Below are 24985 nucleotides of genomic sequence, written 5' to 3'. Positions count from 1 at the left end.
TAAACTTGGCGAAGTGATATGGAACTGTAATGCGGTCTAACAGACCTGGAACACCTTCATAGGTGTGCATTTACCGAAACTTAATTCATACCCATAGAACGTTTGTCAGCCAATCAGATTGAAGCATTCAACAGCCCCGTGGTATAACAGAATATACACTCACCTAAAGGATTATTAGGAACACCATACTAATACGGTGTTTGACCCCCTTTCGCCTTCAGAACTGCCTTAATTCTACGTGGCATTGATTCAACAAGGTGCTGAAAGCATTCTTTAGAAATGTTGGCCCATATTGATAGGATAGCATCTTGCAGTTGATGGAGATTTGTGGGATGCACATCCAGGGCACGAAGCTCCCGTTCCACCACATCCCAAAGATGTTCTATCGGGTTGAGATCTGGTGACTGTGGGGGCCATTCTAGTACAGTGAACTCATTGTCATGTTCAAGAAACCAATTTGAAATGATTCGAGCTTTGTGACATGGTGCATTATCCTGCTGGAAGTAGCCATTAGAGGATGGGTACATGGTGGTCATAAAGGGATGGACATGGTCAGAAACAATGCTCAGGTAGGCCGTGGCATTTAAACGATGCCCAATTGGCACTAAGGGGCCTAAAGTGTGCCAAGAAAACATCCCCCACACCATTACACCACCACCACCAGCCTGCACAGTGGTAACAAGGCATGATGGATCCATGTTCTCATTCTGTTTACGCCAAATTCTGACTCTACCATTTGAATGTCTCAACAGAAATCGAGACTCATCAGACCAGGCAACATTTTTCCAGTCTTCAACTGTCCAATTTTGGTGAGCTCGTGCAAATTGTAGCCTCTTTTTCCTATTTGTAGTGGAGATGAGTGGTACCCGGTGGGGTCTTCTGCTGTTGTAGCCCATCTGCCTCAAGGTTGTGCGTGTTGTGGCTTCACAAATGCTTTGCTGCATACCTCGGTTGTAACGAGTGGTTATTTCAGTCAAAGTTGCTCTTCTATCAGCTTGAATCAGTCGGCCCATTCTCCTCTGACCTCTAGCATCAACAAGGCATTTTCGCCCACAGGACTGCCGCATACTGGATGTTTTTCCCTTTTCACACCATTCTTTGTAAACCCTAGAAATGGTTGTGCGTGAAAATCCCAGTAACTGAGCAGATTGTGAAATACTCAGACCGGCCCGTCTGGCACCAACAACCATGCCACGCTCAAAATTGCTTAAATCACCTTTCTTTCCCATTCTGACATTCAGTTTGGAGTTCAGGAGATTGTCTTGACCAGGACCACACCCCTAAATGCATTGAAGCAACTGCCATGTGATTGGTTGATTAGATAATTGCATTAATGAGAAATTGAACAGGTGTTCCTAATAATCCTTTAGGTGAGTGTATAGTAGGGATGTAACGATTCACTCTCACGATATAATTTATTTATGATAAACAACTCCCCTTGTATTATTTCTCAAATGCTGCTCATTTCTTAAAAATATATTTTATGTCAAATGTTTTAACTTTTTTAAACTAGCCGATTATTGGCCGATATATCGGTCCATCTCTAATAATGAGTTACTGTACACATTAAGACAACATTCTGTTTGGTCCTGCATGAACTTTCCATTCAGATTTACGACTAGGCTTACTATTAGGCTTGAGGCTATTATGAACTTAACATTTATTTAGAAAGAAAATTACAAAATATTTTGAATGTAAAATATTGTTGACAATTAATATTAATGTGCCAAAGATGGCACTAAAGGAAATTTTACTTCTACTTTATGTTAGCACAACTCTTAGCTCATCATCAAAATGGTGACATTGGTGTGGAAATAGACAGGAGTGAATGATGAAAATGTGGGCTGGTTTGGTTTTAACATATAGGCTACTAAACAAAATACCATAATTTGCAAGGTGTGCAAGCAGACAATCGCGACCAAGCGTGGTAGCACAACCAATGATTTTATTCATTTTTAGCAGCATTTACATTGCAACATTTTTACAGTTTTTTGAATGATCTTTCAAAATCATCCCTGGGCCAAAATCTCGTTTTTACAATTTTTTACAAATACATTTTTTTTAAATGTTAAATTGTTTGTATTTTAATTGAATGTATTTTTTATTTCATTTAAATTTAATAGGCTGGTACATTTAAGCTATATTGCTCAGCCCTAGTTGTTTTAATGGTTAAATGTTTAATGGAGTTAAGGACTGTATTTATGACCAACTTATATATATATATATATATATATTAGTGCTGTCAATCGATAAAAAAAAATTAATCGGATTAATCACACATTTTTTCTGTGATTAATCGCACATAACTATTATATTTTAAAATATACTTTTACATTTTAATAATTTCACATTTAATCTTCAAATTGATGCAGAAACAACATATTTCTTTAACAGCATCATTTTATGAAAGCTAGCATTTTGATATTAGTACTGTAACTGATGTCTCTATTAAATTGATTATTTTAACATGAATTATAGCCATTCAACAGTATAATTGAGAGCTCATGTAGGAAACATACAGGAATTGAAGGACACTTTACAGTCTTTATTAATGCTAAATTATCAATTAAATGCAGAAGAATTCTCATTAAAGCTACAAAATCACATTGATTTCTTCTTTTATTTTGTTCTTTGATTAACATTAGTGACAGGAGTCACAGCAGCACGTTTAAGAGCGTGGCCCCTTTAAGAGCTGTCTCAGTTCGCAGATCTGACCGTCACCGCACTCCCATTTTCACAACACTTTGCATTCATTTAAGATTTTATTTTACACTTTGAAGTCTGTGCTTAAGAAAATGCTCGACAAAACGGGCTTTCTGACATAATCTTGTGTGGTTTTATCCATTCAAGCACGAAAGAGAACTTAACACGGATGCGCTGTCTGACAGAGATTCACCGACGCAGCCGTTACTGTACACACCAGACTGGACCTCTCGTTGCGTTTTGCCGCGTCCCACAGTTTAGAAGCTGTCTATCTTCATTGAAGCTTGTCAAAGCAACTGTTTCAAATCGCGCTTAAGTGGTTTAAAAGCCTGTACACGAATAAGAGCGTGATTACATAATGTAACGCTAGACAAAGGATGTCAAAACAAACGGATGCTCCGTTAATTGCGATAAATATTTTCTCACGCGTTAATTTGAAAAAATTAATCGCGTGCGTTTCAAATTTTTTTCAAAAACGCAACGAGAGGTCCAGCCTGGTGTGTACAGTCACGGGCTGAAGGCTGCGTCGGTGAATCTCTGTCAGACAGCGCATCCGTGTTCAGTTCTCTTTCGTGCTCTTAAATGGGCCACGTTCTTAAACGTGCTGCTGTGACTCCTGTCACTAATGTTAATCAAAGAACAACATAAAAGAGGAAACCAATGTGATTTTATAGCTTTAATGAGAATTCTTCTGCATTTAATTTATAATTTAGCATTAAAGACTGTAAAGTGTCCTTCAATTTCCTACATGAGCTCTCCATTATACTGTTGAATGGCTATAATTAATGTTAAAATAATCAATTTAATAGAGACATCAGTTACAATACTAATATCAAAATGTTAGCTTTCATAAAATGATGCTGTTAAAGAAATATGTTGTTTCTACATCAATTTGAAGATTAAATGTGAAATTATTAAAATGTAAAAGTATATTTTAAAATATAATTGTTGTGTGCGATTAATCGTGATTAATCACAGAAAAAATGTGTGATTAATCCGATTAATTTTTTTAATCGATTGACAGCACTAATATATATATATATATATATATATATATGATCAACTGTACATGGGTCAAAGACGTTAAGATGTCCCCATCAAAAGAAATTTACAAAAGTGATTTTATGTCCATAGAAAGCACATTCAATGTAAGTAAAATGTCTACTTTATGGTTTCAACTAAGTTTTTGGAGAATAAAATGTCAAAATTTAGTTGAAATAATGTTTCATTGTCATTCAGTGTAACACAATATTTATGTACAAATTCAAACAACATGCTTATTCTGACTTGCACATATTAAAATATATAAAAGAATAAAGCAGCATATTACATTTTACTGTGCTTTAAATGAGTAAAAAAATATTTTTGACAAATCGGCAAAACCTAGGATAGTGGAAAATAAAAAAAAATGTAAAATTACAACTAATTAGCATTTGGGGTGAAAGTAATTAGTTTTTTGATGTCATAAACAGATTTTTGTTGTAAATATGCCTAACAAGAATTATAACACTGAATTATATTTTAGTGGCCGTCTTTTGTAAATCAGGGAAAAATGTATGATATTTATTTTTTGCACGGAAAAACAAAAATTAAATTAAACAGAAACCGCTTTCGTTTTTTGAAGAACATTTTAAAGCAGTATTACACATTGTTTTTATGCTTGAACCCTTTTTCGTCTTTGACCCATATACGACCAACTTAAGATGTTGATCCAGGGTTTAAAAATGATCCTCAACCAGTGTAAAAGTGTGGACTACCTATTTAAGTATAAAACAATTATTTGCCTAAAAAACGGTCTGCAGAAGACAACAAGCGTCCATGAGAAAATTACGCATAGCATGTTTTTTCACCACAAAGCCCTGACCTGTCCTGAATAACCACAACACATTCTTACCTTGTTACCAGCAGGTCTACATTCCACTTAATAACCTCACCCAACCGGCACACTCGAGCAAAACTGAGGAATATGCCATAAAACAGCGACCTTTAAACGGCGACAGGTTAAAAGACAAAGAACGCTGTTTAAAGAGAAGCGCAAGTCAAGTGAAAACAGACTTCCTGTGTGACCACCAGCTAAAACCACCTGAGAAATTCACCATTAACTTAAGAAAACCGACTACAACTCGTACTAGAAATAGCAGGTCGTCTTCAACCGGATACAGAAAGATATGCGATGCATTTTCAACACCTGTGCAATTGACGCCTACAATTTCTTTCAGCTGACCAACCATATAAGATAAAAACTTCCGTTTCTACCCTTGCGAGTAAAATCCGACACCATTGCATTAACAATTAGTTTTGTTATGTTTAAAATACAACTATATCAAATAACTCAAAATGCTTTTATTATACAAAAATGGTGAACTGGTTTGAATGGTTTGTAGTCTAGACTTAACAGGAGGCTTACTACAGAGATTAGTAGTTTAGTTTAATACTTCCCAAAGCCCCTAAAAACCTATTTATCTTGAGTACATGCCTTCTGCTCTTCTCGTTTCACCAGAAGGAATCGGACCACTGATTCATTAAGTAGCTTACAGGAAGGCAACTCTGTTATCCATTTTCCTCACCAGCAGTGGTGTTACAGGAGTCGGACTATTGTGTTCAACTGAAAAAGACACAACTCGCAACCCCTCATTACATCAGGTACTTGATTCAATGGCATTGACGTAAATGAAATTAGCTTTAAAACAACTTCTAGAACAAACTGGAAAACAGTATAACGTTTAAAAGTGAGCAAGCATATTTAGGATGTCAAACCTTGCATTGGATCACGGTTAGTCGTTCACGGTTCTATTAAATACACCATCTACAAACTGCAAAAGGTGGTGCGGAGGTTACGTCAGAAAGCCACAAGAAAACACTGACTGCAGATGAGAGAAATGGCCACATGTGGTTTCCTGTGATCATTTACTGTGCTGAAAAAACACTGGTGAAGTAACAGTGCTAGATGCAGTTCACGAGATTTGGAGTGCTGACGAATAATGGTTAAGTTCTGTACTTTGAAATCTTTGCGTGGCAGTAAGGAGAAAGAAAGTGTCTGTAAGGTTGATTTCTGGTGTGATGGTTGACGTAGATCATGTGACAAACCACAGCATTACATGAAGATTATGCTACGTATTATATGCAACTATTACTTAAACGAAACGACCTACCTTGAACCTGTTGATATATATTCACACCAATAATGTTTTAGCTATAGCTGATGTGAATACACGGGCGCTTGTCATTCATTCAAAGGCAGAATGAGGAAACAATGATGTCAGTCAAAAATGAAAATCCTTTCAGTGCCATTTTGATGAAAGGAATTTCATTTTCATTGGAAAAACATATCAAATTTTCAGAAATTGTTGGGGGCTTCTCAAAGTACATCAATATTTTCTCTATGACAGCTTCAAGGAAAAAATCCAGGTCACCCTAGATGAGATATCAGAGCCATAAACATCCAATCACTAGACACTGTTAGCATGCTGCTGTATAATCCAACACAATTAGGTTGGCCAGGCCCATATCAGTGGGAGTTTAACTCAACAAGGATTTGCTGTGTGTTACAGAACGGCTCTGTGGGGGCACAACAGCTTGACTAGCACTTCTGAACACACTGGCTGAGGAATGCGCGTCTTACAAGGGCTTCTAAGGAATGGGACACCAAATAAAACATGTAAACAGAGTCAGCTGCTTGTGACCACCATCACTGTGTGCTTTGTGTGGCATTGTTGATGGTTTATTTGCTTCATGTAATAGTGTTTTAAGAAATAGACTGTGTGCTATTCTAATCCAAAAGACATAAGGATTGTTGCTCAATTTCTGCTTTACAATATGGGATACTCGCTAGTGTCTAAGCCCAGTGGTTCTGACAGATCTTTTATACAATTTGACAGATAAAAATCCAAAACACAGTACAAAAAGTGCCAGAACAAGTTGGGAATCAGCGCAAAATGATTCAATAAAAACCACCATATTTAATGCGTATTTTTAGTGGCAACAAACATATATTGGGACTTGTGATTAAAATAACAGTCCACCTTCAAAATGGAAATTATGTCATTATTTACACAAATCATTTGCATCATTATGACTTTCTTTTGCAGAACACAAAATAAGTTATTTTGTAAAATGTTGGTAACAGAAAACCAATGGATCCCCATGAGTGTTTAGTTACCAACATTTTTCAAAATATCTTCTTTTGTGTTTTGCAGAAGAAAGAAAATCACACAGGTTAAAAATGACAACAGGGTGAGTAAATGATGACAGAATTTTCAGTTTAAAGCTTAACTATTCCTTTAAGAGTCATGCAAAAATGCATTTAATGAAATATCAAGTAAAGTTTCCACAATTAGAATTAGAACATCTTGTTGCGTTTTAATTATAATTCAATAGAATTCCTGTTTAAAATGAAAAAGGTGTGATAGTAGTGAAACATTAGTGAAACCAAGTTGGTAGTTTAGTGGTTCCTCTTCTGAAGCACCTGTGTGAACTTGAGGGAACTGACTTCATACTTAATTTAAAACGGAACATGGGATGAATTATTTCATTTAGCTCTATAAAATGACATTGTTTGATATGTTAATGCAATGACATTCAAACAGTTTAATGTCTTGTCTTTTGGACATGCATTATGGCAGCACCACTGTCTTCTTTGACGTAATGACGTTTGCCACAAACATGAATGTTAATAATTCAGTATGATAATATTATTGCTCTCTGATATTATCACTGCATTCGAGTATTTTTAAATAAGGTTGCTTAACAACATTTATGAAGTGCATATACATTAGAAAAGAAAAACTGAATTGTTAATTGTGGTAATAACTTTTCCTCGTGTAAGTGGGTACAATCTGTATGACAACTCGTTTCTTTGTGCACATAAAAGACTAAAAACTCAATAGTATTTCTCATCTCTGCAAAATATTTTTTTTTTAAGCGTAATACACAAATCATTTGCATTTTCTTAGCAATTCAAAGTGAGGGAACAGCAATTTCTCTGGTTATCCACACACCGCTGTTGTCAAAAGTTTAGGGAACTAACAGGCGACTCTTTCTTTGCTTTTAGGAAAACCTCAAACACTGACATTCATGACCACCTCAAAGACCCTTTTACGGACAGTCGAAAAACTGCAAAACAGATTTTAAAAGCACACTGAACATGTACATTAGCTTTCCTGTGTAGGTAGAACGCTAGCTGCTGCTAGCGCTGCCCTGCTAATGCTGCCTGGCCTTTTCCTTTGTAAAAACAGCAAAAAAACTGGAATAAATATGGACACGACCAAGACATACGCTAACGTTACACTTCGCGTAATTTTCCGAACAAATAAAACAGCCTCTGTGATAGAAGACCTTGTGCACTTACTATAATGGAGTATTGTGGTATTTATCCGTGTTTCCTGATTCTTCGGTATTCCTCTTTCTTTGACTGGGGCTGGAGGAGTTGAGTTGGGATTCGGGAGGGGTTTCCGCTCAGCTCCACTGCTGCCACAGGCTTATGACGCGCACCGCACGACCCTCCAGCAGTCTGTGTGTGTGTGTCTGGTCAAGAACGAATACCATGGCGTCGCCTAAAATGTAATGTTTATATGTTAGACAGGTGTTTATTATGGGTTGAGAAATAAAACGAGTCTGCTGGAAAGAGCTCTATTCTTCAATCTCTGCTGAAGTGGTTTAACGTTAAAACGCCAATTTTATACACTTGCACACCGCTTTGGTTTAAGACAGAGATGGACACTCCATGATATTCAGCCTCGGCGTGTTCAGATTAAATGGATAGTCAGCTGTCAGCAGTTGTCTGTCTGATGACTGTCTGCATTAAAATATACACAACGGCCACGAGATGACGATATTTCGTGAGCGCAACACGCATGGCTGGACGCTAGGGCGCGTGCTATCCCTAAAATGTCCTTAGTAATAACAACTTTTATAAAGCAAACAAAACATTTCAGTATGTCATTTTTGAACGATTCGTTTACATTTTGTTATAATATGTTATAATTGTTGTATTAGGTAAAATTAACTTAAAGAGATTAGGGGGGTTGACTGGCCACAAGAGATGGAGGGTTAACCCCTGTAAGATGGTATGGTATGGTATGTTAAAGTCTTTATTTATGAACAGTTGTTGTATTCAAATAAATACAAATATGACAGAAATTATGACAGATTTTTGTTACTGGTACGCCCTCTATCCGTGGCGTGAGCGTTGGTCTCGTGCAGTCACGTGATTGTCATCAGCAGTTTCGTCACTGCTCGGTCAGCTGACGATCAGTCGACCTTCTCCACTGCGGGAGACACAGGCATCAAAACAGCATCATCCACAGTAATTTAAAATAGACCTTATTAGACCATGGCGAGCCAGTCTCAAGGTATCCAACAGTTATTGCAGGCTGAGAAACGAGCCGCAGAAAAGGTCGCAGAAGCTCGTAAAAGTAAGTTGTCGTTTTGCTTGTCACCGCCACAGACTCGGCTAGCAGGCTATCTGGAAAACATCAAGCTTTAAATCATTCTGCTGGCGATATGTGTGTATTTCCAAATGAATTACTGTATTAGCTTGTTACATTTTCTGATAATATGTTTTCTATTGTCGATGAATGCACAGATTTATGGCGATTTGTTTTTGTTATATTAGCTTGCTAGCAAGGCTTACTGAATGCATTAAAAGGACTGATGAGTAATATTGTTGAAAATGCTATTTTAAAAACTGGTTGTAATTGTTTGTTTTCATATATAACAATTGCATCGAGAAAGAGTTTCAACGTTGTCAAATGTGTTTGTTTATTATTCTTTATGTTGAAAAATGTAATTACTTTAAATATCTCTTTTGCTAAAAGTCACCGTGACATTGACTCATGATACATTCATTTGACGTTAGTTCCTTTTTTTAAAGACACTTTAGAGTTTCCAGCTTTCGTTTCCTGTATGCAAGACAGAATTTTCCTTGGCAGAGTGAAATCTGTTATTCCACCTATGCAAATATAATGATCTGTACTGTATATCATGTATATACTATAAACATTCTGTGGTTCATTTTCTTTCTTTTTGAATAGGGAAGAATCGACGTCTGAAGCAGGCTAAAGAGGAGGCACAGGCTGAGATTGAACAGTACCGTCTGCAGCGAGAGAAAGAGTTTAAGACTAAGGAGGCTGCGGTGAGTCTTTTCCTGGTGGATTTTGCCTTTGCTATGGTGTACATGTTTCAAGTGTGAAGATTTTATCACAAATCTATCCCAATCTCATAAACCTTTCTGAACTTCATTCACAAAACCCCTTGAGACTTTAAAATTTGTGTAATGTACACATACATTAGCAGTAGTATCCGTTTTTAAGCATCCTAGCAGTAGTATCTGTTTTTAAGCATCTTTTGGGTAAGAGGTAAAATATTATGCCTTGAAGCTAATGTCTCCTGGCATTATCCATTAGGCACTGGGATCCCATGGAAACTCTGCTGTAGAGGTGGATAAGGAGACTGTGGATAAGATGAGCCACATCCAGAAGAGTTATCAACAAAACAGGGAGGCTGTGCTTGCCAACCTGCTGAAGATGGTTTGCGACATTAAGCCAGAGATCCACACCAATTACCGTGTTGCTGGATAAACACCCCTGTCCAACCATCACATCCATTACAATTCCTAAAGACCCACACAGCACCGAGACAAAGACTGCCCGTGGACATATCATATGTTACAGTCCCCGCCGCTTAAAAATAATCATCTAATTCAAATCTGGTTGACAACAAAACACATCTCACATTTCCTAGAGTGTCCAAAGATATTCATTGAAATATAATTCCAGTTTAATGGTATAAAATACAGTTGATATCAATTAATGCAAGCTAGTTTGAGGAATCCTTGTCTTGGTATTCTACATACACCGTTCAGTAGTATTTCATTATTGTTTGCTTGTATATCGTTGGGTGATCCACTACAAGTCTTTGTCTCTGTTCTCTTGGTAAACAGTAGTGTTGTCCAGTTTATCAAAGTGAGTAACTTTTTGTTGTGAATGATACCTTTAAATGTTGTGTGAGTGTCTGTATGTTGATGCTGTGTTGTTAATTTATGAGAAATCAGATGTTATGGTTTTATCTAATTGATGCATATATAGAATTCCCCCCCTCCCCCGTGGCTCTTTTGTGACAGCCTATAATTGACATCACAACATAGTAAATAGCTTCAATTTCTCCATGCGCTCTTGTTCTGTATATGTAGACGACATTCCTGTATTTAAACCGCTGTGAAAATGTAATAAAAGTCTTGGTGTACAAATGATTCAATTGCACTGTTTATTTTAATAAAGCAGCGCTCAATAAAGTGCACTTACTGTATATATTTTTCCACTCTTTATATATTCTAGATCCAACTATAGTTAGCTGTGTTATCTTTCTCAAGCACTCAGTAATAAAAGTTAGTGAATAAGTACATGACTGCAGCCACGAGCAACGCTAGATGTCGCAATTTAGCTACTCTGGCCCTTGCCATCAAAATCTGTTTTCTAAAACCGTTAACTAACCTGGCTAAACAGTGATTTCAAAAAAAGACAATACATTTAATCTTGAACTATTTTTAAAATATTACTTAATCTAGTATCTACTAAGTCAAATTAAAGTGCACAATCGATAACAGATTGCCTAAATGTATCCTGCAATTAACAAATTACATAGTTCTAGATATGTTTCAAATATCTTTTTTTGTAAAACATTAAACGTCACCAAAAGATTAAAAATAAAATTCGTCTGAATGCCATGTGGCAAAGGAAGCAGAGCAGGCTTTAATTGCGTCATATCACGTGTCGTGAAAGAAGCTACAAAAAGCGCCGGAAGCTGGAATTTTCTTCAAAACGGTAGTTTCGTCAATCGTTTGTATCTTGTAATATTAGAATCAGAATCTATACTCTTTACCACAGCGAGAGATACCGGAATTAAACAGAACGAACAATGTTCCATCACGCCTTAAAACATGCAATTGTCTATCTTGCTTGCGGGGTATGAAACATTGGTAAAAGGCGGATGAAAACGTTATTTAATTATTTTAAGTTTTCTTTAATTTTTAAAAAAATAATAAAGTGAGTGTGTGTCTTATTTATTTTGAAACGACTTTGATTGAAACATGGCATAACGCATTTTCTGATTATATGTTGATAATACAGCGCAGTTAATCCGTTCATTCAGAGACGGAGGGACTTTTATTGTGGACGCTTTGTGTTTTGCAGATGACTTCACTTCACATTCACAATCGTTACGTCACGTCGTTGTAGCTTCTCTCTGCTGGTCAGTAGGAGCGCCGCAAGATCGGACGCAATTGTTACTCTTTTCCTAAAACTGAAGTTCTGCAATTAATATCAAGAAACCAAGAGAACCCCCGAGGACGTACTTTACGCATGCTGTCAGGGTAAGAGTTTATACGTCCCAAAAGCAGATGTACTACTTTTAAATGTTGTTTTTTCTGCTTTGACCTCTGAGAAGACATTGTACAGTTAATTTACTAAAATCTTCAGCTCTTTGGTTTTTTAGGTCATTTAAAACGACAAAGGGTAATGATCATTAACATAAGGATTTTTTGTTGTTGTTGTTGTGATGAGCAGCAGATGATTGATATCATCGGTCTCAAAAATCGACTTCTGAAACTGTAGACATACTGGCTTATTATTTTGTCGAACTAGAGGTTCATGCTAGTGATACAGGTGAGGATAACTGTGCTGAGAAATTAAGATGAACTCATATCAAACTATGATCAGTAGTACCATTGAACATTTAATCTTTTAAAGCTCAGAGTTCATCATGTCATTCTCAATGCGTTTAGTTTTCTGTCTTCTGCTCACACAATATATTTAATAAACATATTCAAACCATGAGTAGAACAGGTGGAGCACAGTAAAGTTTCAGGAAAGGGTCGGGACAAAATTATAAACATAACGGAACTAGCAAAAAGGTGCATAGTTAGATCAATAGTTCTATTTAGATAGAACATCTAAATAGGAGAAAGTCATAAACGTTTGAAATAACACGAAATGAGATTTTTTTAAATTGTTCAATATTGCTTCAACATTACACAAATCCTTTAACATTATATTCAGAGATTCATCCAGTCCTCCAGGAAGGCATCTATTAACCTTGCCTGTGTTGCATGGTAAAATATTGAGCTGCATAATTATGTTGTCAGACAACAAGGATACTTACATTGTTTTCTCATTCAGTGTAGGTGTTTATAAGGGGATTTTTTGCTGAACCAGAAAAACAGACATCAACCGAGTTGCATGAGGTCATGTTTTTAGTTGTATTGGCAGACGTTTACCTTTCTAGTACTTTCATATCCTTGTTGCAATGTGTTTCTTTCAGCATACCTTTTCAGCCATATAACCTGTCAGTTCTTAAAGCGGATGTAACACACGCAGTTTCTGCCAATCTCATATTAAACTTGAGTACCTAAAGAGTAGTATTGCATACTTCGTATCTTCGAAGAGTCATTAGTTTGATCACATTTATAAAAGACAGACGACCTACTGAAGGTAACTAAAGCACTAGCACACAATACATCATCGCATTATCCCTGCATAACTGTTGATTCACAATAAGTTAATGTGGTGAACCTTATGCACGTACGCGCCGATTGCCTACAAAACAATGTCTAAAACTCACTGTTTGATTTCTGTGAGTTGTTCTTTAAAGGAATGTCATTCATTAGGTTTTCAGAATTTTTTTTATTAAAAACGCATTAAAAATCACAAATCCTGTCCTTGTCCTCAGCCAAATTGGACCTACAGCTTTCATAGTCCGCTATGCAAAAAATTTTATTTAGAAAAAAACCTCAATCAATAGCAAGTTTAAGTTGTTATCATTCATTAAAAATTGATTAAAAACATGAAATTATACATACATTCTACAAATAAATGCTATTTTACAACTGTCCCCATGTTTTTGGTCAGTCCTTTCACGTTTACATAAAACTCAACATAAAATGTGTGCAATATCAAGGGTGAGTTCTGTCATTGAATTGTATGATTTTAAGCTTGTTTTTTTATGTTTATTTTGAGGAGGACGAGCTAAAGTGTCAGGCCCTGTCACGGTAAATGTACATTTCTGGTAGAATGTCAGGTTCACTTACCGCGTGCGGTTCATGACCAGCATCTTTTAGCGCTGGGACCGCTCCATCTATCAGTTCCAAACGATCTGCAAATCCAGCGTTATATCCACTGTATATATAACATTCATCACCCAAATGCAGTGAACAAACAAACATAGCTGAACTTCGCAAATGAAAGGAGCACATTGATGGGCGTGCTCTTTCTCCCACTCTCCCTAGTTGACGTGTGGGCGTGCTCTTTCTCCAGCTCTCGGTGGTTGACGCGTGGGCGTACTTTTCTGAGAGAATTGTCCAATAAGGGACTAAGAAAAGTTGTTACATAAGGGAATTTCATGTTCGAAAAAAACTTCCCGAAACCTATACGAACCTTGGGGGAGTGTATCAAGCACACAAATAGAACGTCATACATCCAACTTGTTTTTTGACAAGCATGAAAACCCAGCACGTTTACATTGTAAAGAAGTCAGAACGCATGAAACTCCGTTGCACAACCTTTTTAAAGCTGTTCATCAACGTTTCAGTCCACTCTGTAATTGAGTAATGGCTTTTATTAATACTTTAAAAAATCTAAATAATGGTTCAAACCAGTTCAAATGCTTCAGTTGTTAGGAATAACTATAACTATTGCTTATCCTTTGCGTTAGAGGCTTACTCTTAGAAATGTTTTTCTTAGAAGTTGTTTTTGATTTCCATTTGGTGTGCGATTACACCGACTGTAATCCCATAACAACCCCACAGATTTAAAGAAAGTACATGAGCCACCATGCCTGGAAGTTAGAATATAATAGACATATTAAAGGTATCATTTAGCAAGCAACCACTCAGTAGCATTACATAGAAACCTACCCAAAATCAGCATTCTCATAGCAACACCACATCGCATAACAGCCACTCTTTTTCTTTAAAATGCCTTCATTTTTTTTAAATGTATAGATTTCGTTACAGCTGCAATTCGTAACGCTTGCCTCTATGTCAGCATCTCTGTATGAAACGCACAATTGCGTTAAAGTTACGTGCATTGAAGTCAAACTGACATTTGCTGTGAAATGGGGCTGTGCAATATATCGAAATTATCGAACTATCACACATATATGCATATCGCGATGGTTTGCGATAAATGAGCTATTTAATTCTTCGGAAAGTTATGTATGGTCAAAGTTTTAGGTCGATGCGGATAGTATAGTATCTATCTGGCACGCGGATGTTAGTTGGGATATGCGTGCGTGTGCATGATGGCGTGCTCTGGCGCAAGTCAATCAACAATCCACATCGCAATGCTAAATTTGTTTTATTTATTTTTGTTTATTTACAAAATGTCAGATTTGTTTAATGCAACTGTAAAACATGGCTGTTCACTTTCATAAATTGTAGTGATGCTTTCTTTTTCCTAAAATAATGTGAAATATATGTTGGTTATACAATTTCTTTAATATATTTTAATACAATTTAAATTGATTTTAGAAAAAGAAATATCGTATCGCATATCGAATATCGCATTATTTAGCATGCTATCACATCACATTTTTCCTCAATATCGCACAGCCCTACTGTAAAATCTGACCTAACAGCTCAGGTAACAAATCATTATAGCCTAAGCTTACCAATGGGGTAAGGAGACAGCTTTGCACACAAATCTTTTATGCACTTGTTCAATAACTGACCTTTTTTAGTTTTGTTTGTTCTTAACTGAAAAGCCCAAATTGCTATAATGTTTGAACATTCACGGTTTAGTAGCTGTTTCCAGACATGAGGGTGAATAATTGTTATGTGGACCAAAAAACATTCTCCTTTTAAATTTGGTTGGATAACATCAGTTGTTTGCTGTTGTGAAATTTTGGATGACATTTTCTTGAAGAGCTGCACTTTGTACCTCATCTCGACTTGACTGAAGTCAGATCACACCACTAGTTCTGTTGAACGTGGCTCACACAACTGCACGTGACCTTGCCCACGTTCTGTTGCTTGTATTCCTGTTTTATGACCAACTGATCATAGTCTGAACATCATAATAATCAGTAATAATTTACGAAATCCTAAAAACCTTGTATCATACGTGCACTCCGTGTCTGTCTGAACTGTTAAATGCTGAAAACGCAGTCATAAAGTTATTATACAGCAGAGTAGATATCAGTCACCCATATATGTAGATACATAAAGGTTTTTTATGTGAATAGATTTGCAAAGCAATTTAATTTCAAGTCCATTGTCTTTTATATTTATTTAAAAAAAATTATTATTATTCTTATAATTTAAACGATATGTATTATCATAAATGATTAAATATTGGTTTAATTAACTTTTAATATTAAATAATAGTTTTTTGTCATTTTCAGTTGAAAACCATATTCTAGCCAATAGTCATACAAGTGCTGTAGATCTGTACAATTTTTTCTAACCAAATACATTTTTCTCAAGGTTATAAATCAGATTTGGTTATAATTTCCATACTACTATTTGTGACGTTTCATTGCTTTAATGACCTCATTACTACATAATATGTAAGATTATAGAAAAAAAGAGAAGAACACTCTTCTCTTAAAAAAAGTTCTTCCATAAAGAACCTTTAACATCTGAACCTTTCAGTTTCATTAAAGGTTCTTTGTGGTGAAGAATGGTTCTTCAGACTATAAAAAAGTAAGAAAGAGATGGTTCTTTAAAGAACCTTTGGCTGAATGGTTCTTTAAAAATGGTTCTTCTATGGCATTGCTCTGAAGAACCTTTTAAGCACTTTTATTTTTAAGAGTGAATAATACCGTTTTTTTATTTCCATTCATAGTGTATAGTGAGCAAATGTTTCAAAGGACATTTCTTTAGGCAGTACGTTTTCTAGTGGTTGCGGCTAAAGCCTTGTGATTGGATTAATGGCAGGAGAGGGAAATAAAAGGCAGGCTACTGGTCACATGAGAAGCCATTTCTGAGCAACCATCCACACGCTGTATTTCCCCAACACTGCTGTTCCTGACTGTTTAGATTACGCTAGACTAGGACGGACAGGAATTACTTGCATGTTGTTTGGTCACATTCAGAAAGCAATTTCCTTTAGGAACGAAGCCAACCGAGAGAAGTGACAGATTTTGTAAGGGTGAGTTGGAACAGATTTTTTCAGATAAATTCTGCTTTCGCTTTTAGTTTTATGTTGTTAGAATGCAGAGTCCAGTTGTTTGTACCAAATTGTTTAATTGTAGATTTAATAAAAATAATTTAGCTAATGTAGCTTCATTTAAAGGGAATCTCCTACAAAAAATGGTACTATGGTTGTGTATTAATGATTATGGTAATTCAAAAAGGTCAGTCATTTTCATGATGTCATGATTTGTATTAACAAGGCATTTTGGCAGACAGTTTTATGGAAAAATAAAACTTTTTTAAATCATTGTGTTCCTTGGGGATTGAACCCCTGACCTTTGAATACTCTATACTAATCGAGCTATAGGAGCTAATGCTGGTCAAATACTTTAAAATAATAAAGTGGTAAACTGTGGTGGGTCTCTGTGTTTTGTCTAAGCGGTAACATCAAAAGTCACATATATTTCTATACAACCTGTATTGAATGTTAATCTGATAAACTATAGCCTGTAGTAAAAAGAATATAAAATCGTCTATAAAAAGTCTATCATATAATTAAAACAAGATTTGAAAGAACTAAATCTGCCCATTATGTATAGTACATTTTATTATACACCATAGAGGACATCCGATGCAACATGTGCTTTTTTCTTTTGTGAGGTGATTGGTTTAATATCTGTTGTTGAACAGTCACGTGATGTTTTATTTTGTTACAACAGTGCACACATTGTATAGACTACGGTATGTGGTGGACATGAGTGGACATTTGCTCTCTGTGTGAACTGCCCAGTTGACCTAGTTTGATGTTATGAATCTGGGCTGAATATGAGGGAATATTTTATTCTGTCAAACAAGATCTGTCCTGATATTTTGTTGTGTTTGTCAAACACAACTTGTTGACCATTGGTTAGTACAGATGCAAATGCATCATCATGGCACCTTCATTATGTGCGTCTGGACTCTTTCATTACTTTCTGTTTGTTATACTGTATAGAGCCATTACTAATGTTACTTTGACCCTAAGGCTGTTCCAAACCTTTAGGAAAACAGATTTGCCTCTTAAATGAAGGAAATAATTGTTTTATGGGGGTATGTATTCAATTAGCTGGACAGTGTTCTTTAAGTGAACAGCCTGGGGTGGTCAGGGCATTCAGTTAGAGAAGGTCTCATGTAATTGTTAGTCCTTTTTCAGCATTTGATAGATTTTTAAGAACATCTGATCACAATGTTTGGGACTTTGGTTCATGTCTCATTAAAACTGCCCCAAAAGCTTACACCACAAATAAATATATGAATGTTATTGGATTGAAACCAAAGTGCTGTTTTTGTTTAAAATGATAGATTACCCCAAAATGATTTTTTTTCATCATTTACTCACCCTGGTGTCATTCCAAACCTATGACTGTCTTCTTCAGAACTGTTGAAACTAAACAACATTGCATTTTACTTCCATTTTTATAGACACAAAACCATTTCTCAAAACATCTTCTTTTGTGTTCCAAGATGGAGTCATCGTTGCCGTCCTTCTGAAACCTTGAATGTCCAAATTCGCTGTTTTTCAGGAAATGGAAAAACATTGTACTTTTTAAGGGATTACATACTAGGGCTGGGTATCGATTCTGATATTCCGATTCACAAGCTCTCGATTCGAGTCAATGATTACAGATTTAATATAATAGATATTTTTTAAAAAAGATCATTAAACACTTTTAATTGGTTAGATATTTGCAAAACCCAGTGACAAACATAAAGGTTGACTAATAATGATAATGATTTATGGTAAAAAAGAAAAACCACAAAATATGGAGATACGAGGTTTCAGAAGAACAGCAGCGATACACAGGTTTTGAATGACATGAGGGTGAATAAATAATGACAGAAAATGTATTTATAGGTGAACTATGCCTTAAAGATAGCAAAACAATACATATCATTCCCAATTTTAAAAGACGATGCATTTGGATGCTGGTTGATTTAGAAACTAAGTAACCACAATATATGTTAGCGATTAGACATTAAGGATTATAGTTCATAGCAGTTTTACACTTTAAACCTGAATTGGGAGTAATGGGGAGTAATACTGGTTTTATGACAACCAGTATTCATCTAGTTTAGGACATGTCTGTGGTGATCATTGTGTAACAAAGTTCATAGTACAAGTTCATAGTATTGTTTCCAGGAAACAAATAATGTCAAGGTTGTGACACTAATATCTTTTTGAAAGTAACCTGGCAGTTTTATTTGATCGTGTTCTTCTCTGTATCTTTTTATTTAGATGAATGTTCAAGAGATGGTTCACCCCAAAATAAAAATTATTTTATCATTGACTCACCATCATGTCATTCCAAACCTGCACGACTTTCTTTGTTCAGCAAAACACAAAAGAAGATATTTTGAGGAATGTTATTAACTCACACATAGCTTTCTAACAAGTTTTTGTTTTTACTGCAATCCCTCCAGAGCACCCATAGCAGTATGACAGATATGTCGCATGCACATCACGGTCACCATGTGGAAGCAACCATGTCACCTCCAATCACAGACCCTCACGGGGACCATGGTACGCATCCCGACTCAGGCGATGGAAATCATGAAATGATGATGGTAAGCCTTGAGATCATCTTGTGTGTCAGTATTTAGACATTCACCACTAGTTAAAAAGCCACCTTGGTGATGAAGCGTTGTGTACTCTTTGCCTCTCTAAAGCAAGTGTAAAGCAATGTTCAACGAAACAAAGTGATATTGATTTATGCAGCAAATGACCTTCTACTTCGGCTACAAAAATGTCGAGCTGCTGTTCGCTGGATTACTTATCAACACACCAGGAGGTAAGATCACTCAGTTGGTTACATATTTATAAATTGCTAACTTATGCAGATACAAACGTGTTTGACTTGATGAAAATGACAGAATATGAGACTATCAACAAGAGTGGTGACTAGTGGAGACGATGAATGTGATCCGCCACCTGATACAGTGGTCGAGTAGGAACTTCCACTAGCAACCAATGTCACCAGTTGTCAGGATATGCAGTTTTCTAAAACCGTTTTTTTTACGGTAATAAGATGCCCAATTACTGTAAAGAGCAAGATTTCCGGTTTACAGGTTTTACAAGTTATGCGAGATTTTAAAGCTAGTTTAATCAAACTGGCACATCTAGGTTAGTATTTGGGGAACAATGTTGTTTAGACTGTTGTTGGACTTCTTTTCATTCTTTGTCCTCAGAGATGGTAGGTGCCTGCATTGGCGTTTTCTTGCTGGCTATGTTCTACGAGGGGCTTAAGATCAGCCGTGAGATCCTCTTGAGAAGAAATCAGGTGAACGTGCGTTACAACTCCATGCCCATCCCTGGATCTGATGGCACCGTACTCATGGAGACCCACAAAACAGTCGGGTCAGTGAATGTAGTGTGCATGTTTTTCAGGAATCACGGTCCAATCAAATGCCCAAGCCCCAGGGCGTTAAAGGGATAGTTCACCCAAAAATGCAAATTCTGTCATCATTCACTCACCCTCAAGTGGTTCCAAATCAATATAGATTTCTTTGTTGTGTTGAACACAGAAGATATTCTGAAGAATGTAGGACAGCAAACAGTTCTGGGGCACTGTTGACTACCATTGTCATTTTTCCTACTATGGCAGTCAATGGTGGCCGAGAACTGTTTGGGTACAAGCATTCTTCTAAATATCTTTCTCGATTTTATACCTTTATCCTCGAGGATGAGTACATGATGACAGAATTAGCTGTCCCTTTTAAGCGAAAGTGCACCCCAAAATAAAAATCATCATGTGATCTTTTATCACCCTTATGTCATTCAAAACCTGTCTATGTTTTGAGAATTTTGTGTTCATACAATAGAAATCAATGGGATCCAATGTTCTGTGGTCCTCAACGATCTTTAAAATATAATCCTTAAAAGCGTTTTATTCTTTTATGTTTAAACAATAACGTCTGTGATTGACAGGCGAACATCATCATTCATCTAATGGGTGAATCATACAGTAGCATATATGTATAATCATCGTCACAATGTCGACCTCAAGCAGTGAGGCAATAAAGCATTATCAGTATTTACTTCATACTGTTGATGTGATGATTACAATCCTCTTAATACGTTTGAATCTGTTTCCTTGTTTGTCATCTAGCCAGCGAATGGTAAGTCTTTCACATGTACTCCAGACGGTTCTGCACATCATCCAAGTTGTAGTCAGTTACTTCCTTATGCTGGTGTTCATGACCTACAACGGTTACCTGTGCATCGCCGTGGCAGCGGGCGCAGGTTTCGGCTACTTCCTGTTCAGCTGGAAGAAGGCAGTAGTGGTGGACATTACAGAACACTGTCATTAATCTCTCAACAACCCCACAGATGATCACCGACGTATAAAACCTTTAAGAAAACCCACTATTCAAGTCAAGAAATATCTGCTTAATTTCTGTTTATTTTAAAGCTTGGCTCTATTTTGATCCACTTAGTTTTATACTAAAAGGCCATATGTCAACCCAGTTGCCCTCGTCTCAGTCACTTCGACTCCAACTTGTTCTACAGTTTGTTTTCATCCATGATGTTAAGATACGTGTACACAGCCTAACAGTCTACCTCCACGGTCATAGTACACTATCTGAATGAAAGGTCACTTCGGATCACCCTGTTGAGTGTGTTCACATCTGCCATTCACAAGTTCATGAAGGTGCTTTTGGGCCTTACTGAACCCTTTGCCTTAAATGAAGGAACACACACACACACACAGACAAGGGCGACTGTAGACTCTAAAAGCCAACCCGAGTCTGGTGAACCCAGAAAAAAAGTGTCATGAGGTTGTGAATGGATTATTATTCTTAACCAAGTGTTTCTTTATATGAGCATCACAGCTGCTGGAAATTATTAAAATGTCCATAATAATCAGGGTCCATTGTGTAGACATTAATGCTGAATTGAAATCATTGTCATATTTGCACAACAGATCTTCTGATCTGTTGTGGGACTCTGAGTTTACAGAGTAAGTTGAACCTTGCTCCCTTTTGGAGTGCTTTTAAGTAAATATAGGAGGGTCGGTGAAAAAATAAATAATATCTAATGCCAGTGTCACCAGTAAGATTTCTTTTTATAATTTATATTTGTAACACGCTACTTACTTTAACGACACATTGTACTTATCTGTGTGTTTTTTGGCTGTTTATGTAAATTCTTTTTTTTAGTTTTTAAATGACATAATTGTTGTGATCTAAAGCAAACCATGAGCTAATAAAAACACCATGGTCACTGTTCAGTCAGTTCCCAGATCTCAGTATGTGTGCATTTAGTTTTTCATGGAATTTGTGCTCCTTAAGTTAAAGTGGTGTGCCTTTTGCATACTGGGACCAGATATCACCAATTTAAGTGTTCATTTGCATAAGGGGTGTATTAATTGTTTGTTAAAACAAATGGCTAGAACCAAAGGCTTTCTTGATGTGAAAAAAGCAAAAACACATGTGAACATCTTAAGTAGCACGGGAACATTTTTAGGAAAAGCCAAAAATACATTGTAAGGGTCAAAATTATCGATTTTTCTTTTATGCCAAAAACCATTATGATATTAAGTAAAGATCTTGTCTCATGAAGATATTTTGTAAATTTCCTACCGTAAATATATAAAAACGTATTTTTGTGAGTGGATGGCCTGCTACAGTGCCTCCGATTAACAACTTCAAAGGCAATTTTCTCAATATTTGGATTCTTTTGCACCCAGATTCCAGAGTCTTAAAGGTTGTATATCCGCCAGATATTGTCATATCCTAACCCAGATATCAATAGTAAGCTTAATTATTCAGCTTTCAGATGATGTAAAAATCTAAATTTCGAAAAATTGACCCATAAGATCTCACGGCTGATCTTGTTGTCCAGGGTATCCTATTTTAAATAAGCATGTGGGTTTTTAAGAAAGCCGGTTCATTTTTTTCTTTGTAGATGTTTATAATTTCCTACAGTTGTTTAGTTTTAGTTCAAATAAAGTTTTATTATCTTAGAATATCCACATCACAAATTGCCAGTTGCACTCTGTAGCACTGGAGTTGCGGATCATGATTTTCTCTATTGTGGAAAAACATGTACGCCCAGTGATGCAGTGTTAACATTTTCTAGGCTGTTTACAGTTCTGTCATGTCTGTAGATGTTTAAAAATACAATCACTTAAGAGTAAATGAGAAATAAATATTGTATGATTGGAAGCAGAACTTGTTTGGTCAAACTCATTTTTGATAAAGATTGTTTCTACAGCCAGTAGAGCATTGCGTTACCAGTTCAAATGTCATGGGAACACGCATATAAAAAATATAGGCCTAATGTATAACTGGAATGCACTGTAAGTTGTTGAAGATAAAAGCAACTGTAAAATGGCACCTTTTGTCTTTGTAGTGTTGTAAAGTAAAAAGATTTCCCATATTTTACTTGTATTACTTTATTAACCAAGTAGAAAAATAGTCCTTTGTGGAAGTTGGTTGTCACAAACCACCTTAACACAGATAGCAAAACAACAATGCCTGTGATTCGGCCCGTTTTGGGCAATGAAGATCACATTTTCTTGTCCGTTTTTTAATTTTTTAGATTGTCAAAACTGAAGGTTCCCAAAAAGTGATGGTAATGTGTTGGGCTTCGGGTGTGGTTTGTATCCAATTCGTTCGTGGATCATCTGCTCTCTGGTTTTCCCGTCCGTGACTGCACCTGATGCTCCACTCATCTCGCTTGATGTTGCTACACCGACTACATCCACCTCATCCCTCTGTTTCTTCCGACTCTGAATTAGCATAGAAAAAACATGTCGATTAAACACAAGATGAGTGAAATTGATTATGGTTTTATTATAGTAACCATGTTTTTGTTGGACCAACTATCCTTTGTATTATCGTAATTCAACTTTCAGTAAAAACATGGCTCCAATATGTCATCCCTGTTGAAAAAACTGCATATGCTGGTTTGGTATGTTTTGATGCTGGTTTGACTAGCTTAAACCAGCTAAGGACCAGCACAAACCAGCATATGGTGTTTTTTTCAACAGGGATGTTTATCCAATGTTTAACTATCAAGTCTTTAAACATTTGTATATGCAGTTGTTTTACATATTAATATATATATTTGAGAACATAACAACAAAAATACAAAAGTTAATACTGATAAGTAACTGTATGTACCTCTAGTTCTTTCTTTACACTTTCAAACTCCTCCGTGTCATCCAGTTTCAGCTCGAGGCGCGTGGGTTTTCTGCGCAGCATCCTTACGTCACCCGCCTCCCGTTACCAGATGCTGATGTTGAGTTTATGAACTAAAATAACATTGACAGTCAGATCCAACTAATGTACTGATATATGAATTACCCAACAGCACAGTTTAGTTGCACATACATTAACACGATTGTTTACGGTACCAACGCAATGAAACAACTACTGCAGCAAATGCTACTTTTAGCCGCTAACAGTTACATGCTAATATAGTCCAGCAACGCGCAATTTTGCTGTGTGTGTCAGTTTTGAGCCGCTAACAGACAACAAGATTATAAATCGTTGAAACTGACGTTAAATGTATTAACGTCCAAAAAGAGCAAAAAGAAATACCAACAACTTACGCGGAAAGATAAATTCACACACTTACCACAATGACACGCGCCTGCTCTCAACAACAAGTTCCGCACAGGCTCATGGGAAATGTAGTTGAAAACTCAGATGCAACAGAACATTTTAAATATTCTTATTAGATAGAAATTACAGATATATTTAATATAATAACGTACAATAATGAAATAGCTTTTAAATTAATTTAAAACATACGATATACGTGCGTGCATGAACGTAAATATTTATAAAGAGATCATAAAAAATAGTAGGCCCTACATATTTTTATTTAACTTTTTTTGTTAGGGTTAGGTTTTTGTATTTATAGGTGTGTATAAAACCAATATACTATGAAATGCCCTCATTTAAATAGCTAACGGAAACGTGTGATTTTGGGGGAAAATGTTTAGTGTATTAACGCCACCTACAGACACCAACCGTGAGATATAAGTGTAAACATAAATAGTATTTTTTTATTAAATATTTTTACCTTAAAAAACTTGTATGTAATTGCTTGACATACAGTACATACTTTTTACAGTATCTACAGTATAATAAGTCTGATAAAATGTAGGC

At 36.1% G+C, this 24985-nt stretch overlaps 4 protein-coding genes across 7 annotated transcripts in view; 2 read left to right on the top strand and 2 right to left on the bottom strand.

Moving 5' to 3' along the window:
* The window catches only part of fer (fer (fps/fes related) tyrosine kinase), a 40279-nt gene extending 31855 nt beyond the window's left edge, over positions 1 to 8424 (bottom strand). For 2 of the 3 annotated variants that reach the window (XR_008964271.1, XM_057350598.1), the window contains exon 1: positions 8051 to 8424. The gene's annotated coding sequence lies outside the window, so the exon portion shown is untranslated. The remainder of the gene's footprint in view (positions 1 to 8050) is intronic. The other variant, XM_057350588.1, reaches the window with a different exon arrangement.
* A 504-nt stretch (positions 8425 to 8928) lies between these two features.
* On the top strand, positions 8929 to 10951 carry atp6v1g1 (ATPase H+ transporting V1 subunit G1). The gene is made up of 3 exons (XM_057362170.1): positions 8929 to 9116; positions 9735 to 9835; positions 10107 to 10951. Exons 1-3 carry the CDS (start codon positions 9035 to 9037, stop codon positions 10278 to 10280), a joined length of 357 nt encoding a protein of 118 aa, XP_057218153.1. The 5' UTR covers positions 8929 to 9034; the 3' UTR covers positions 10281 to 10951.
* A 953-nt stretch (positions 10952 to 11904) lies between these two features.
* On the top strand, positions 11905 to 22102 carry slc31a1 (solute carrier family 31 member 1). Of its 2 annotated transcripts, none has more exons than XM_057324975.1 (5): positions 11905 to 12070; positions 19289 to 19432; positions 19584 to 19656; positions 20054 to 20222; positions 20974 to 22102. In XM_057324975.1, exons 2-5 carry the CDS (start codon positions 19304 to 19306, stop codon positions 21173 to 21175), a joined length of 573 nt encoding a protein of 190 aa, XP_057180958.1. In that variant the 5' UTR covers positions 11905 to 12070; positions 19289 to 19303; the 3' UTR covers positions 21176 to 22102. The 2 variants fall into 2 exon arrangements, with proteins under 2 accessions (XP_057180958.1, XP_057180966.1); XM_057324983.1 differs by lacking the exon at positions 11905 to 12070 and adding an exon at positions 16657 to 16844.
* On the bottom strand, positions 21618 to 24495 carry cdc26 (cell division cycle 26 homolog). The gene is made up of 3 exons (XM_057324997.1): positions 24450 to 24495; positions 23993 to 24123; positions 21618 to 23598 (listed from the first exon to the last, which is right to left on the bottom strand). Exons 2-3 carry the CDS (start codon positions 24071 to 24073, stop codon positions 23413 to 23415), a joined length of 267 nt encoding a protein of 88 aa, XP_057180980.1. The 5' UTR covers positions 24074 to 24123; positions 24450 to 24495; the 3' UTR covers positions 21618 to 23412.
* Positions 24496 to 24985: the final 490 nt, after the last annotated feature.

The sequence above is a fragment of the Triplophysa rosa genome, linkage group LG2 (assembly GCF_024868665.1).
Source record: "Triplophysa rosa linkage group LG2, Trosa_1v2, whole genome shotgun sequence".
In the NCBI taxonomy this organism is placed as follows: Eukaryota; Metazoa; Chordata; class Actinopteri; order Cypriniformes; family Nemacheilidae; genus Triplophysa; species Triplophysa rosa.
The sequence above is the reverse complement of the archived record's forward strand: the minus strand, read 5'-3'. Positions and strand labels throughout refer to the sequence as shown.